The 13808-nt window shown below is 39.4% G+C and overlaps 1 protein-coding gene across 1 annotated transcript in view; it reads right to left on the reverse strand.

The window, feature by feature from the left end:
• Positions 1-7672: 7672 nt before the first annotated feature.
• PLBD1 (phospholipase B domain containing 1) overlaps positions 7673-13808 on the reverse strand; it is a 38463-nt gene continuing 32327 nt past the window's right edge. The window contains exons 9-11 of the mRNA XM_081331714.1: positions 12909-13094; positions 11898-12004; positions 7673-7936 (exon numbers count right to left, since the gene is read on the reverse strand). Coding sequence (XP_081187840.1) covers positions 7769-7936; positions 11898-12004; positions 12909-13094 — 461 coding nt within the window. The 3' untranslated portion in view covers positions 7673-7768. The remainder of the gene's footprint in view (positions 7937-11897; positions 12005-12908; positions 13095-13808) is intronic.

Raw genomic sequence — 13808 nt, forward strand, 5'->3', positions numbered from 1 at the left:
GGAATAGAAACGCAAAGTTCAAAAGGCATAGTCAGTAGCTAGCTTCGGAAAACAGGGTCTTAATTCTGTTTATATGGGAAGGTGATTTCAGTAAAGAAAAATCATAGTTTTGTGGCATTTTGTCTTATTTTTCTCAGAATTATGTGGAAACTTGCTTGTCTCTAAGTGGTGTAGTCAGAAACTATTTTTAAGTGGGTGAATTTTCTGCTTATGAATTTCAAATCACAATAGCAGGTAATTAGCATATACTTAATTTATCACATTTTCTTACTACCTTCAAAAATTATCTTGATATAAAACAACTAGTTAATTAGAAACTAATCTCTGAAATGGTCACAAATAAGATTTTTATTATATACTGAGGGAGAGGCATATTTAGCCTTTTCAGAATGCTGAAAAATGCAATAGGCAGCCAATCAAAGGGATCAGAAATCACTGGAAGGAGCATTTAATTACAAAAGCATATGTTTATTTTTTTTCCAAGAAGCATTGGATTCCTCTGTTTAATTTGGCTGTTCCTATTGTTTGTATCCAATATATTGTTACTTGCCCTTCCTCTTAAGATTTTTTTTTTGTACTTGGATAAAAAAATCAAGCCAGAGAACATCTGGGAGTAAAGTATACTTTCATAAGGCATGCAACTTCCTTTTTGAGGTTAGGGTACTAGAACCTACAACTTTAAAAAATGGCATAAGAAGTTGTTCAAGAACTTTCAGTTCCAGTTTCCAATATCAGATTTTGTTCTATGTTCAAGTAAGTTTGTGGCAGATGTTAATTTCAGCACTTCTTAAGTTAGCATTTTGGAGGGTAATTGTTAGCCTTCAGATTTATGAACTGCAACTGATAGGATAGGATGCTACATTTTCCAAAACAACATGCCTCACATATAGAGCAATACAGAGTAAAGCAGAAAAAAATTCTTACGTGTAAGTAATGGCAAACCACATTATATTTTTTATTCTGTGCTTAATTCTCTTGCCTTTGTCCCAAAAAAGACATCTGAATCTGTCGATATTAATATGTCCTTGCAACAGATAATGGAAACTATTCCTTTTTCTATCAAACTACTATAAACAGGATTGCATGGCAACAAACTGGACTGATGCTGAATTTTTATTCTGTGCTTTATTGAGAAACTGCATCCCATTCAGCACTGTGAGTTTGTTATGGATAGAAGAGATATTTTTTTGAAAGACCTTAAAGCGGAAAAGAAAATTTCACTGTCTACATTGTACTATACTAGTATTTCTTTTTTCTCACCACACTTATTGCAGTGTATGTCTGGCCCAGCTTAGAGATTCTTTTTCTACTATAATTTCACTGTGAAACTAAAGTTTTATATATAATTCAGCAATTTCCTGCTCTTTAATACTGAGAATGTAGCTACTAGTGATATTCAAGTTCCATTTCAGAAGAAACTAAATTCTGAACATGAGCTAGATGATTTTTATCTGGGTCTGGAACTCTTGTTAGTTTATTTCTGTTTTCAATTTTTTTTCTAAATTACAATTTACAAAAAAAATGGTTGAATTTAGATTGTGGAGAGAGCAAGAGATGCAACACGTGCTTTTTATATTAGCAACTTACTGGCAGAGGATAATATGTTCAGTGATACTAACAAACACCCTAAGAATGCTGAACAAAAATGCTATGTTTAATGCTTACTGAAACAACCTGATTAATCTGTATTTTCAGTGTGTTGGGCAATTTCTGTAAATTATACATAAAAAGACTAAAAGGTAAATTGTGACAAAATGTCTGAGAACAATCCACTAGAATTAAAACATGGGTTGTACTACAATAAATTAAATTGGTCCATTCATTCAATGTTTGATCCAATCAATTGCTACTACTTGCCCAAGAGTTCTGTGACTCTAGAATCCACATTACATGTAGAATTAGTGCTTCAATAGTTTTATATTTATTCCTTGACTCGCAATATCACAGTATTGGCTAGGAGAACTACAACCAGAATATGAAACTACATTATAATGATGCCATCTTACACTTTCTTTAGTATTCTCATTCATTCAGTGGCAAAGATGTTCATTTTGCATATGAAATCTTGCTCTTTTGAAAATCTTCATATTGGGGCTGTATGAAAATTGGATAACCATATTTTTAGCAGTATAGAAGTTATGTTGAGAGTAATGTACAAATATGCAAGAGTGCAAATTTAAATGTTCTACAGTATTATCATTGGATCTCACCTATATTTTAAAGCAGAATGATTGGTTTCTTACATTCTTGTGCTAGCTTGAAAATATATTTTAAGACTAAGTTTAAATTTTAACTGTAAATAAAACAACTGGACAGCCAAAACCCAAGGTACTCTTCAGACTGGTAATTTATAAGCACTGATAAATAAACTTATACAAAACTCCTTATAGAAATTTGCACTCTGATTTTTTTTCCTCAACATATGAACATGTAAATAATGTAGGCTGTACCAAAAAGTCCAGTTTAAGCAGGACAGTGGCAAGTTCTCCTAACTTTTATATGCATTGTAGACTAGTGTCTGTATATGTGTTAATTGTAGTGGGGTTTTGTCTTGATACGCCTGAAATTTATACTTTGAAATAAACTACTGGGTTTTTTAACTTTTTGAGTTTTGTGTGATTAGTTTGGAAGATAAAAAGAGCATTTGGTTTAAGGAATGGAAATAACAGTCCAGAATACTTGCTTTCAGAGCATAAAGTAATATTTATTAAATTTATATGCATCAACTGACAGTCTCAATGGTTTACTACACTGAAGAGCAAAATGAGACTAAAATAAAACATCAATGGTAAGTAAAATAATTTTAACAACATAAAAATCAGCTAAACCAGACATGCTGTCACTCATCATAGATCCTCTAAAATAAATGATTTCAAACATTTGAAAGGCAAGATTGATGGCATACAATTTTACTAAATAAGTTCCCCAGAAAGCTAAAACATGGGCAAATCAAAATTCTTAAGAGAGGTTTGTTCATAATACAAGTGTTAAGGGAAAAAAATGTCTAAAAGGTTCTACCACCTGTTCTTTGCAGATAAGGAATATCAGTTCTTCCTGGGTTGATTCTACTTGGAGAAAATAGTTCTGCAAATAGTTTGTGCCAAGCCATATAAGGCTGTATAGCTAACAATCAGTACTTTGAATCAGTAGAATCAGAATCCTAAGGATGGAAGGGATAACTAAATAATTGTTCTTGGTGTCAGAAATTTCTCCTTACTTCCAGGCTGGATCTCGCTATCAAGCTTCCGCCAAATCTTGTCCTGCCCTCTGATACCTTAGAGCAGGGCTTTTCAACAGGTGATACACACTCCTGCCCAGCCCAGCCAAGGATAGAGGGGGAAGGAATGAGCCAAACCGGCACAGCGCAGGACTTGCCATGAGGCAAAGGCCCCAGGATTGGCACTTCTGGCACACCCGGAAGAGAAAAGAGGAGGGCAGTTTGAGCAGGAGAGGAGAGGGGGGAAAAAAGACACAGGCTTGGGAAGAGGAGGAGGAAGATTCAGCTGGAGTTGCACCGAAAGTAAAAGGAGGAGGAGAGGCAAGATAGAGGACAAAAAACAGGCCGGGTGCGCACACAGGTGGCAGTGACAAACACATGCGAAACACAGCTGGGGAAGGGTCGCAGCATGAGAGTCCACGTTACCTGCACTATGCTGCCCAGCCCCCCCCCCCAGCCTGCCAAATTTGGGCAGGCAGCAGTGCGTTCTCACCACGCAGAGAGGCTGGGCCAGGCTGAGCGAGGCGAACTGGCTACAAGCTGAACCTGCCTGGGTGCATGTAGAGATGGTGGTGAGTGCATGAGCCTGGCACCTGGCATCCTGGGTGAAAGAGAAGCATTCAGAATGCGGTCAGCCTGCATGGCAAAACAGTCATTCGGGACACCAGGCGCATGCGCTCGCTGCCACCTCTGTGTGTGCCCAGGCAGGCTTGGCATGTCACCGGTTTGCCTCGGCCCAGCCGCTCCGTGCGGTGAGGAGAGCACGCCACTGCATGCTGAAACCAGGCTGGAGTCTCAGCGTAGCGCAGGTAACATGGACTCTCATGCCGCTTATGGTATCCCCTCCCCCGGAGTACACGGATGTGTGAAGTGGGCAAGGGTCATTTGCTGATCTCCTTCACGGAATGCCTGTTTTTCTTCCTCCCTCATTACAAGTATCTTCCCGCCACTCTGCTCCTAACGCTGTGCGGCTCTTGTCCAGCAATTTACAGTGGCCTTTCAAGTCATGGCCACCGGCAGCACAGCCACCAGCCGCACTGTCCCCCTCCCCCCAGCACGGAGGGAGGGAGGGAGGAAGGAAGGGATAATGGGAGGGAGGGAGGGAAGGAAGGGACAAAGAGGGGAGGAAGGAAGGAAGGGACAATGGAAGGGAGGGAGACAAGGAAGGCGCCCAACCCAGTCCCACCCCCCTCCACCAGAGACCCACGGATCCCCCTCACAGCCCCACCCACACACCCCACAGGCACCCGCAACCTGAGTGATGTTGAGCTGGCCATGCCCACCCCCCCCAGCCATTGACTTCGTTTGTCAAAAAGTTGCAAAAGGTGATCACATGACCCGGGGACACTGTGGCCATCATAAGTATGAATCAGTTGCCAAGCATCCGAATGTAAATCAGATGACCCTGGGGATGCTGCACCAGTCATAAGTGTGAAAAATGGTCATAAGTCACTTTTTTCAGTGCTGTTGTACCTTCGAACAGTCACTAAGCGAATTGTTGCAAGTCAAGGACTACCTGTACTTTTATCACTTTTTTCCTTTTTTTTTTTGGTCATCAAGTTTTTGACACTTGCTAGGCGACTGGTGGTACTCAGCTATTGCTATATCCTAAAAGTGATACAATGGGTGAAAAGGTTGAAAGCCCTGCCTTAGAGAATAAGTCAATCCCCTCTTCTTTATGTCAGCCTCTCAAGTACTGGAAGACAGTTATCATCTCTCCTCCCTCACCCCCAATCCTTTTTGATAAGATAGACACAACTGTTTACCATACGATTTAGCCTCCAGACCCTTTGTCATCTAGAGCAGAGCAGAATAGAATGCTTTATTTGGCCAGGTGTGATTAGATATACAAGGAATTTGTCTCTGGTATAAAAGCTCCTGGTATACATGCAAAGCAACAGAGTAATAATAATCATAATAATGATACCAATAAGGGGACAGTAAAGAAGATGAGAAGGACCCATACAACATGGGTGAATAAACATAGACATAAGATAGTACTGTGAGGATTAGAGTGAGGGCATGAGGGGAAAAAACTGTCCCTGTGTCTAGTTATGGCATGCAATGCCTATCGCACCCTATCGCACCCTCCCAAGGGAAGGAGTTGAAACAGTTTAGGGATCTGTAGTTGAGGGGTCTGTAGTTATTTTCTCAGCCCTCCTTCTGACCTGGGCAATATGCAGGTCTTCTGTGGAAGTCAGGCTGGTTGCAATTGTTTTTTTCTGCAGTCCTGTTGCAGTCTGTATTTATCCTGTTTAGTTGCTGTACCAAATCAGTGATAGAAATTCAAATGACAGATTCAATTATTCCTCTGTAGAACTGTATCAACAGCTCCTGGGGCAGTCTGAGCTTTCTGAGTTGATGCAGGAAGAGCATTCTTTGTTGTGCCTTTTTGATGATGGTTCTAATGTTAGGTGTCCATTTCAAATCCTGGGAAATTATAGTACCATAAAACTGCTATATCATCTGCAAACTTTAATATTTTAACAGAAGGATCCTTAGGGATACAGTCATTAGTATATATAGAGAAAACAATGGAGAGAGCACATAGCCCTGAGAGGTGCCAGTGCTAATTGTCCAGGTGCTCTATATGATTTTCCCTAGCTTCACCTGTTGCTTCCTATCTGTCAAAAAGCTAGTAATCCACATACAAGTATGGACAGACACAGCTAGCTGAATCAGTTTAGAGTTATTTTTTTCTGAAATGGTATTGAATGCCAAGTTAAAGCCTACAAGATTGACCCATGCACAGATCCCTGGGGATTCAAGATGTTGCAAAATATAGTGCAGTGCCATATTGATAGCATCATCTGTCGATCTGTTTACTAAAGGGGTCTAACTGCAAGGAGTCTAAGAGTGGATCTGTGATGGTTTTCATGTGGACCAGCAATAACCTCTCAAAGTGTCTTCATAACTACAGATGTCAGAGAAACTAGTCTGAAGTCATTCAGCTCCCCAATGGGGAGTTTCTTGGGAAATGGGATGTGTCAGAATCCATTTATATCATATTCATAAATGTATGTTTCAAACATTATTCCATGGATTCTGCCATCTCCCGAAGAGGAGAGAATGGATGTGTATTGAACGGGTATTAGGCATTTCAAAGGAAAAGAGAAGCCTTTTGAACTGGGGAAACAAAAGGGGGGGCTAGCATCTGGCTTGTGTCAGGGAAGAGAGCAATAAACATAAAAGGTCCTAAGTTCCTTTTTCCCACGAGAGGGATGATACGAGGTAAATGATGGGGGACTGACCAAATGGGGTTGGGGGGGGTTAAACCGGGAACTCTTTATAAGGGTTTAGTTCATGGAACAATATTAAGTCCTGTCTTGTATTCCTACAATTAAGCATGTCATAGTAAAGATTCTTTTTGGACTAGATTTGACTCCAAGAGTTTTGTCTTCCTAAGACGTGGTTTGGGGTGGGTCCTGACAGGATGATAGTAGAGTATTTGAAGCAACAAGGGACATAGCACATATCCTGTTATATATTAAAGATGTGGGTGAAGATGAGGACCAGTTGTTCAACATAGGTTGAAGGAATTACTCCATCTGGAACTGGTGCTTTTCTAATCTTGTTTGTTCTTCTCTGCACACTTTCCAGATTCAACATCCTTTTTGTATCATGGTTATCAGAACAGGATGTAATATTTCAAGTATGGTCTCACATTCTGTAAAACCGTATATCATTTTTTGTTGTCTTGACACTATCACTATGTTGATGCAGTCTAGGATTGCATTGGGTTTTTTGGTACCTCCAACATATTGCTGGCTCATACTTAAATGGTGGTCCACCAGGACCTAGATCCCTCTCATAGTTACTACTGTTGACTCAATTACAATTCAGGTACTGTACTTGACAGCGGTAGGCAGCCAGTACAGGGTTTGGAGTACAGTTTTAATATGCTCCTAATGGCAGATGCCAGTTATTAACCAGGGCACTGCATTCTGAATTAATTGAAGGTTCTGAATGATCTTCAAAAATATCCCTAAGCAAAGTACATTTGAAGTAGTCCAAGGAAGTGATGAAAGTATAGAATGCTGTTGCATGGTTCTTTCACTCCTGATAGGACTCTAAATACTGCACTAACCAGAACTGGGTGAAAGCATAAATCTGGTTATAGTCTTCAGTTGCTCTTCAAACAGCCATAAATCCAATAGGTTTCTTCCATCCCAATGTGATCTTTTGGAGGCAATGCCACCCCATCAAGAGACAGTGTCAGAGAGCTATTATTTTTCAACAACTCCACCCTGAGATTGCTGGAAATCTGTTTAAGCATCTGCCAGAATTCATCTAGAATCAACAGTCACTTGTAATACGTCATCCTAATCAGACTATTTCTTCCATAGAAATCATTTATCTGAAATGAACAAAATCCAAGGGCTATATATGTTATTATGCCCATACCTACTTGCATATATCAGGCTTTCTCTTTCTCATAAGAAGCCAAGGGTAAAATCAAGGTATATCCAGGTCAGTTTAATTGATACAGCAGAAAAAATGTAAACACAATTAATTTTCCTGCATATGTTAAAATCCTCAGATACAGATTATTCACAGCACTGGTTTCATAGTAACAAAATCAAAGTTATATGACTCCGGTAGACCCTGGTGCTTTGTCTGGTTGAAATGAACCCAGCTGAAGACAGGTAGGTCTTTCTCCACAGGTGGCCCATTGATGGCATAGGCTGTAAACTTTGCAGCCATACTGATATCTGCTACCTATACAAAATTTTAAAAAAGAGAAGAAAAGAAGGGGTAGATGGATATTTCACAAATATAAAATGCACAAATTATTTCTGAAATTTCCTTCAAATATGAATAGGTCATTTTAATTCATGCTTTTTCTGCTTTCTATGTGACATTAAAAGAAAGCAAAATCATTCAGAAATGGCCCAGGACAATCCAAACCATGTTAACTGAATCACATATGCCCCAAACCAGGCCCCTTTATACAGCAAGGTGAATTGAAGACCAGAATGGAGATACTGAGTTATACATTTGATACTGGTGACATATGATTTTGTGTATTTTAATTCTGTGTAAAGCAGGGAGAGAGGCCTGAGTAATTTCCTAGATTTAAATAAAAAGGGAAAGCTGGCACATGAGGATGCATGACAACAAATTTGGATTCATCCAGGTTTTGTCTTGAGCTGACTTTATGAGCAGATTATCTATCAAATATTAAGCCACATTGCCTAGCAATGAAAGCATGGTGAGATTTCAACAACCAGCCTCCTTAGTGAGAGAATCTTAACAATTGTCCTATGCTATTTCTTCTCTGCCAAAGATACCCAGTCTTGTAATGTGTTGTACATACAGCTATCTTTGAAAACCATCCAGAACCAACAACTGGTGGTGTAGTAGTATTGGGAATCTCTTGTGATACCCATGAGACACTTTATTTCATGAGCTCCACTGACTGACTTCTGGGTATAAGTCAAGTTGCTGGTTATCACCTATGAAACCCCTCCTAGCATAGGACCAGGATATTTGCAAGGTGGCCTGCTTCCAACAATATTTCTCCTTCTCACACATTACAATTGGAAGGCATATCCATATCCTTTCCTTGAAACTGTCATATTTTGAGACCTGAGATGTGCCTTCTCAATGGTGGCTCTTTTTGGAATAATCTTCCCCTCAGCATAAGTTGGCTGCAACCTGCAAGCCATTACAAAGAAGGTTAAGACCAAGCTAATACCTCAAGCCACAATGAGTAGAGTCCCCATCCATAGGAGTTATACTACACTTCAGCTGTGTTTGCCATTTATTGCCTATATCGTTTTAATGATATAGATTGGGATTTTTCTGCTTGTTGGTTTTGTCTTTTTCTTTCTTTTTTTAATGCCCTTCTGTTCATATTTTCCCCATATTTCAATTAACTCTTTTAACTACTTCCTCTCACAATTCTTGCTATTTCTCTTTTTGACATCCTGAAGTATCTCAATGTTCTGTTCCTGTATGAGTCTTCTGTACTATTGCAAAATAGATGGACAAAACAGTGGTGAGATTCAGCCAGTTCGCACCATTTCAACAGAACTGGTAGCTAATTTTTTATTGCCCAGGCCCAGAATGGACTTCCAGAAGCGGCATCCACACAGAGAACCAGTTGTTCACATATTTGAATCCCACCATTGGATAAAAATGACAAGTCAATGTTCAAAATTTCTGAATCTTCCTTCCAGAAAATCAAATACAGTTGCAAGAAAAAGTATGTGAACCCTTTGGGATTACGTGGAGTTTTTCATGAATTGGCCATAAAATGTGCTCTAAACGTCATGTAAGTCACAACAATAGAAAAACACAGTCTGCTTAAAATAATACTACACAAACATTGGCTGTTGTCATGTTTTAATTGAACATAAGATGGAAACATTCACAGTGCAGGGTGGAAAAAGTATGTGAACCCCTAGCCTAATGACTTCTCCAAGAGCTAATTAGAGCCAGGAGTGAGCCAACCTTGACTCCAACCACTGTTATGATATTGGATGTGTTGCTGACAGCTGTCCTGCCCTTTAAAAACACACACCTGTTTTGGGTTTACTGGTCTCAAGAAGCACTGTCTGATGTGAACCATGCCTCACAGAAAAGAGCTCTCAGAAGACCTACGATCAAGAATTGTTGACTTGCATGAAGCTGGAAAGGGTTACAAAAGTATCTCCAAAAGCCTTGATGTTCATGTGTCCACGGTAAGACAGACTGTCTACAAATGGAGAAAGTTTAGCACTGTTGCTACTCTCCCTAGGCGTGGTTGTCCTGTAAAAATGACTGCAAGAGCACAGCGCATAATGCTTAATGAGGTAAAGAAGAATCCTAGAGTGTCAGCTAAAGACCTACAGAAATCTCTGGCACATGCTAACATTTTTGTTGACACATCTACAATAAGGAAAACATTAAACAAGAATGGAGTACATGGGAGGACACTACGGACGAAGCCATTGCTGTCCAAAAAAAATATTGCAGCACGTTTGAAGTTTGCAAAAGAGCACCTGGATGTTCCACAGCACTACTGGCAAAATATACTGTGGACAGATGAAACCAAAATTGAGTTGTTACTGTAAAACATGGCGGAGGGAGCATCATGGCTTGGAGCTGCTTTGCTGACTCAGGGCCTGGACGGATTGTTGTCATTGATGGGAAAATGTATTCCAGAGTTTATCAGGACATTTTGCAGGAAAACGTACGACCATCTGTCCGCCAACTGAAGCTCCGCAGAGGATGGGTGATGCAACAGGACAATGACCCAAAGCATACAAGTAATTCAACAAAACAATGGCTTCAACAGAACAGAATACGCCTTCTGGAGTGGCCCAGTCAGAGTCCTGACCTCAACCCGATTGAAATGCTGTGGCATGACCTTAAGAGAGCGATTCACACCAGACATCCCAAGAATATTGCTACACTGAAACAATTTTGTGCAGAGGAGTGGTCCAAAATTACTCCAGATGGTTGTGCAGGTCTGATCTGCAACTACAGGAAACGTTTGGTTGAGGTTATTGCTGCCAAAGGAGGGTCAACCAGTTATTAAGTCCAAAGGTTCACATACTTTTTCCACCCTGCACTGTGAATGTTTCCATCTTATGTTCAATTAAAACATGACAACAGCTAATGTTTGTGTAGTATTATTTTAAGCAGACTGTGTTTTTCTATTGTTGTGACTTACATGACGTTTAGAGCGCATTTTATGGCCAATTCATGCAAAACTCCATGTAATCCCAAAGGGTTCACATACTTTTTCTTGCAACTGTAGACTACACACATGAATGAAGGTAAATATACATGTCCCATGAAAATGTTGCAGGATCCAATCTGAGTCAGTTACCAGAACCAAAGTTTCATTCTTCCAAGGTTTTGGGCTGATGGTGGCTCCCCATGATGGGACTCCAACACAAGCCTGAAAACCTGGGAGAATAATCCTTTTGTCCCTTTTGTCAGTTTGGATCCTGTAACCTACACACAGGTTAAGAATGAAGACTATGATATTCCTTAGTCAAAATTAATTAATTGGGTTGGGCTGGGAAGGGGGGGTGGGGGTGGGGAGGGGTTTTGTTAAAGATAAAATGTATTGAAAAACTTTTCAATAAAAAAAAGACGTAATGCAAACGTAAAGAAATTTGCTTTTTTAAAAAAATAAATGTGTTTATTTGCAATAAATGTTCCTTTCCTCCTCATCTTAAAAAATAAATTAATTTCTCAAGAATAGGAGTGGCTACGGCTCTTCCAAGGGTTACTAAACTACAATTCTGAACTTCCACCACAGTTAGCCAGCAAGGTGGTTAGGACTACAAGAGACCCCTTGCCTCTATCTTAAAGGGAGAATTAAATTTTATACTGTACTAGTCTATATCGTGAAGCTGGAATAATTTTCAGGCTGCCTCTGCAATAGCTATACTTTACTGTCCTAACACTGAAACAAGTATTTACACTGAATCCTCATTTTATTTTTAACTGTTAATTAGATGAAAGTTGTTATCAATGGAAGTGTGATAAAAATGGTATCAGTGATGGTCAAAGTAGCGTGGTTTCCTCAGCTCCTGGCACCTGCACTTGAATGCACAAGTAATTACAGGTGCATATAATGATGTGCAGGGGGCGGGGTGGGTATTGTGTATGCAGAATAATATGAGTTAACTCAACCTCACAACTATCTATAGTGGGGCAATATCTTTAAAGGAATGTTTACCTTAGAATCATAACACCCAGCTGGAACCGGAGACTTGTGGCTCAAGTCTTGTCGACAACAAATGGTATTGCAGGGATTGTGTTTTGTGTACGGATCTTCCTTATAATCTGGAAATAAAGGGGAGAGGATAAGTTTTTGCTCTCTTGCTTAACCATGAATGAACCTTGTATCTGTACAGTCAGAGGTCTGTCATTTGATTCTTGCCTCTCCTTCAAAGAACTCGGAGACATTTCTTGCCACCCCAGTTGGATTTTTTCCTATGGAGCAGGTTAGAATAAGAGAGTAGAAAAGAGGGTCTGCTCTGAGAAGCTGTGTAAAGATAACTAATTAAAATTTGGCTCCTATCACTCATGGACTTGGAAAACATATCTAAATGTATCTAAAATGTAACAAAGTAACAGCTTTGTTCCCTATGCCATCTGGCTGGTAAACTCACAAGATTCATTTTTCTCACCATGCACATCTATACATAATCTGAACTAGACTGTGTTGTTTCTCTGTGTCATAGAACATGTGGTTATGTGGGTATATGCAATTTTTTGGTCATATTTATGTAGTGCAGGGGTAGGCAACCTCGGCTCTTTTATGACTCATGGACTTCAACTCCCAGAATTCCTGAGTCAGCTGACTCAGGAATTCTGGGAGTTGAAGTCCATGAGTCATAAAAGAGCCGAGGTTGCCTACCCCTGATGTAGTGTTTATTGGAGGTGGTGACCCTTTGAGACCTGTATGCAATGCAATTTGATTTTAATGTATGCTGATTAGTGTACATTTAAAGTGACAATAAAGTTTTCTATTCTGTTCTGTTCTTCATCAGGCATTTAAAATTCAACATTTCTTTCTTTATTTTAACAAGATTCAACAGATAATGGCTAAGAGTTTCACAGTTTAAGTTTGGGAAAATTGACCTGATACTGCTATTGCAAAACAAATATTTGTTAATGAGTTTTTTTATTATAGAAGAGAAAATAATCTAAAAACAAATCAATAGAAAAATTTAAAATGACATACTATTATATCTCATGATGTGCTTCATGGACTCCATATCAGTTACTTTTCCTTGGTCCCGTCGGAAGATTTTAGCTCTTGGAGCCATTTCATAAGAAAACTCCAAACCATACCTTTGAACATATTCTGTATATCCACTCATATTGTAAATTACTTTATGGAAAGGGATGTTGTAGGAAGGCCAGTATCCTGTCAAAACAAGGCTTTACCAGTAAATGAATTCACCTGGAGCTTTTGTACATTGCTTGTATTCAGTTGCAAGTACTATATGTCAAAATTGAACAGTCCTCTCTCAACAGAAGCGGAGGGATATGACATCTCCAGTCTACAACACAGTCCTTTCAACAGTTCCAAGAAGGCTCCACATAGATTTGCATCACTCAGGTGACTCGGAGGACACAGATAAGCCTCCAGACAGCATTAATGACTAGCTAAAAGAATGCAAATGAACAGCTGTCTGCAAGGAGTATAAAACTTTCCATTCCCCACCATCCAGTCAGAGCTGAAGAAGCTTCTTGGATGAAAAGTGAAACATCTTCAAAGAAAAAACAAGAAAGTCCAGTTGCCTTGTGAAAAAAGCAACTTTGGGATAACTATGACCTGGATGACTGAGAATCTCCATAGACACTGAGTCTGAACAGAATGTGAGCCAAACTAGCATAGTAGAAAAATTTCATAAAAGGAGGTTTCCTTTGGCAAAGCTGAAGTATTTAAGGAATTTCAAATTAACCAGAAAAATGTGGATTTACATTGTCTAACATCTGTAGCACAATAGAAATTTGTATTTAGTGCTAAAGTGTCACACACGCATAATTTCTATAAATAGAAATTTTGAATTCCTGCTAAGTTGCAATTACTAATGTTGAGATTATTTGCAATTTCTATTAGGAAGTTTAAGCTGAG

This window comes from Vipera berus (genome assembly GCF_964194415.1).
Source record: "Vipera berus genome assembly, chromosome: 6".
Lineage (NCBI taxonomy): Eukaryota > Metazoa > Chordata > Lepidosauria > Squamata > Viperidae > Vipera > Vipera berus.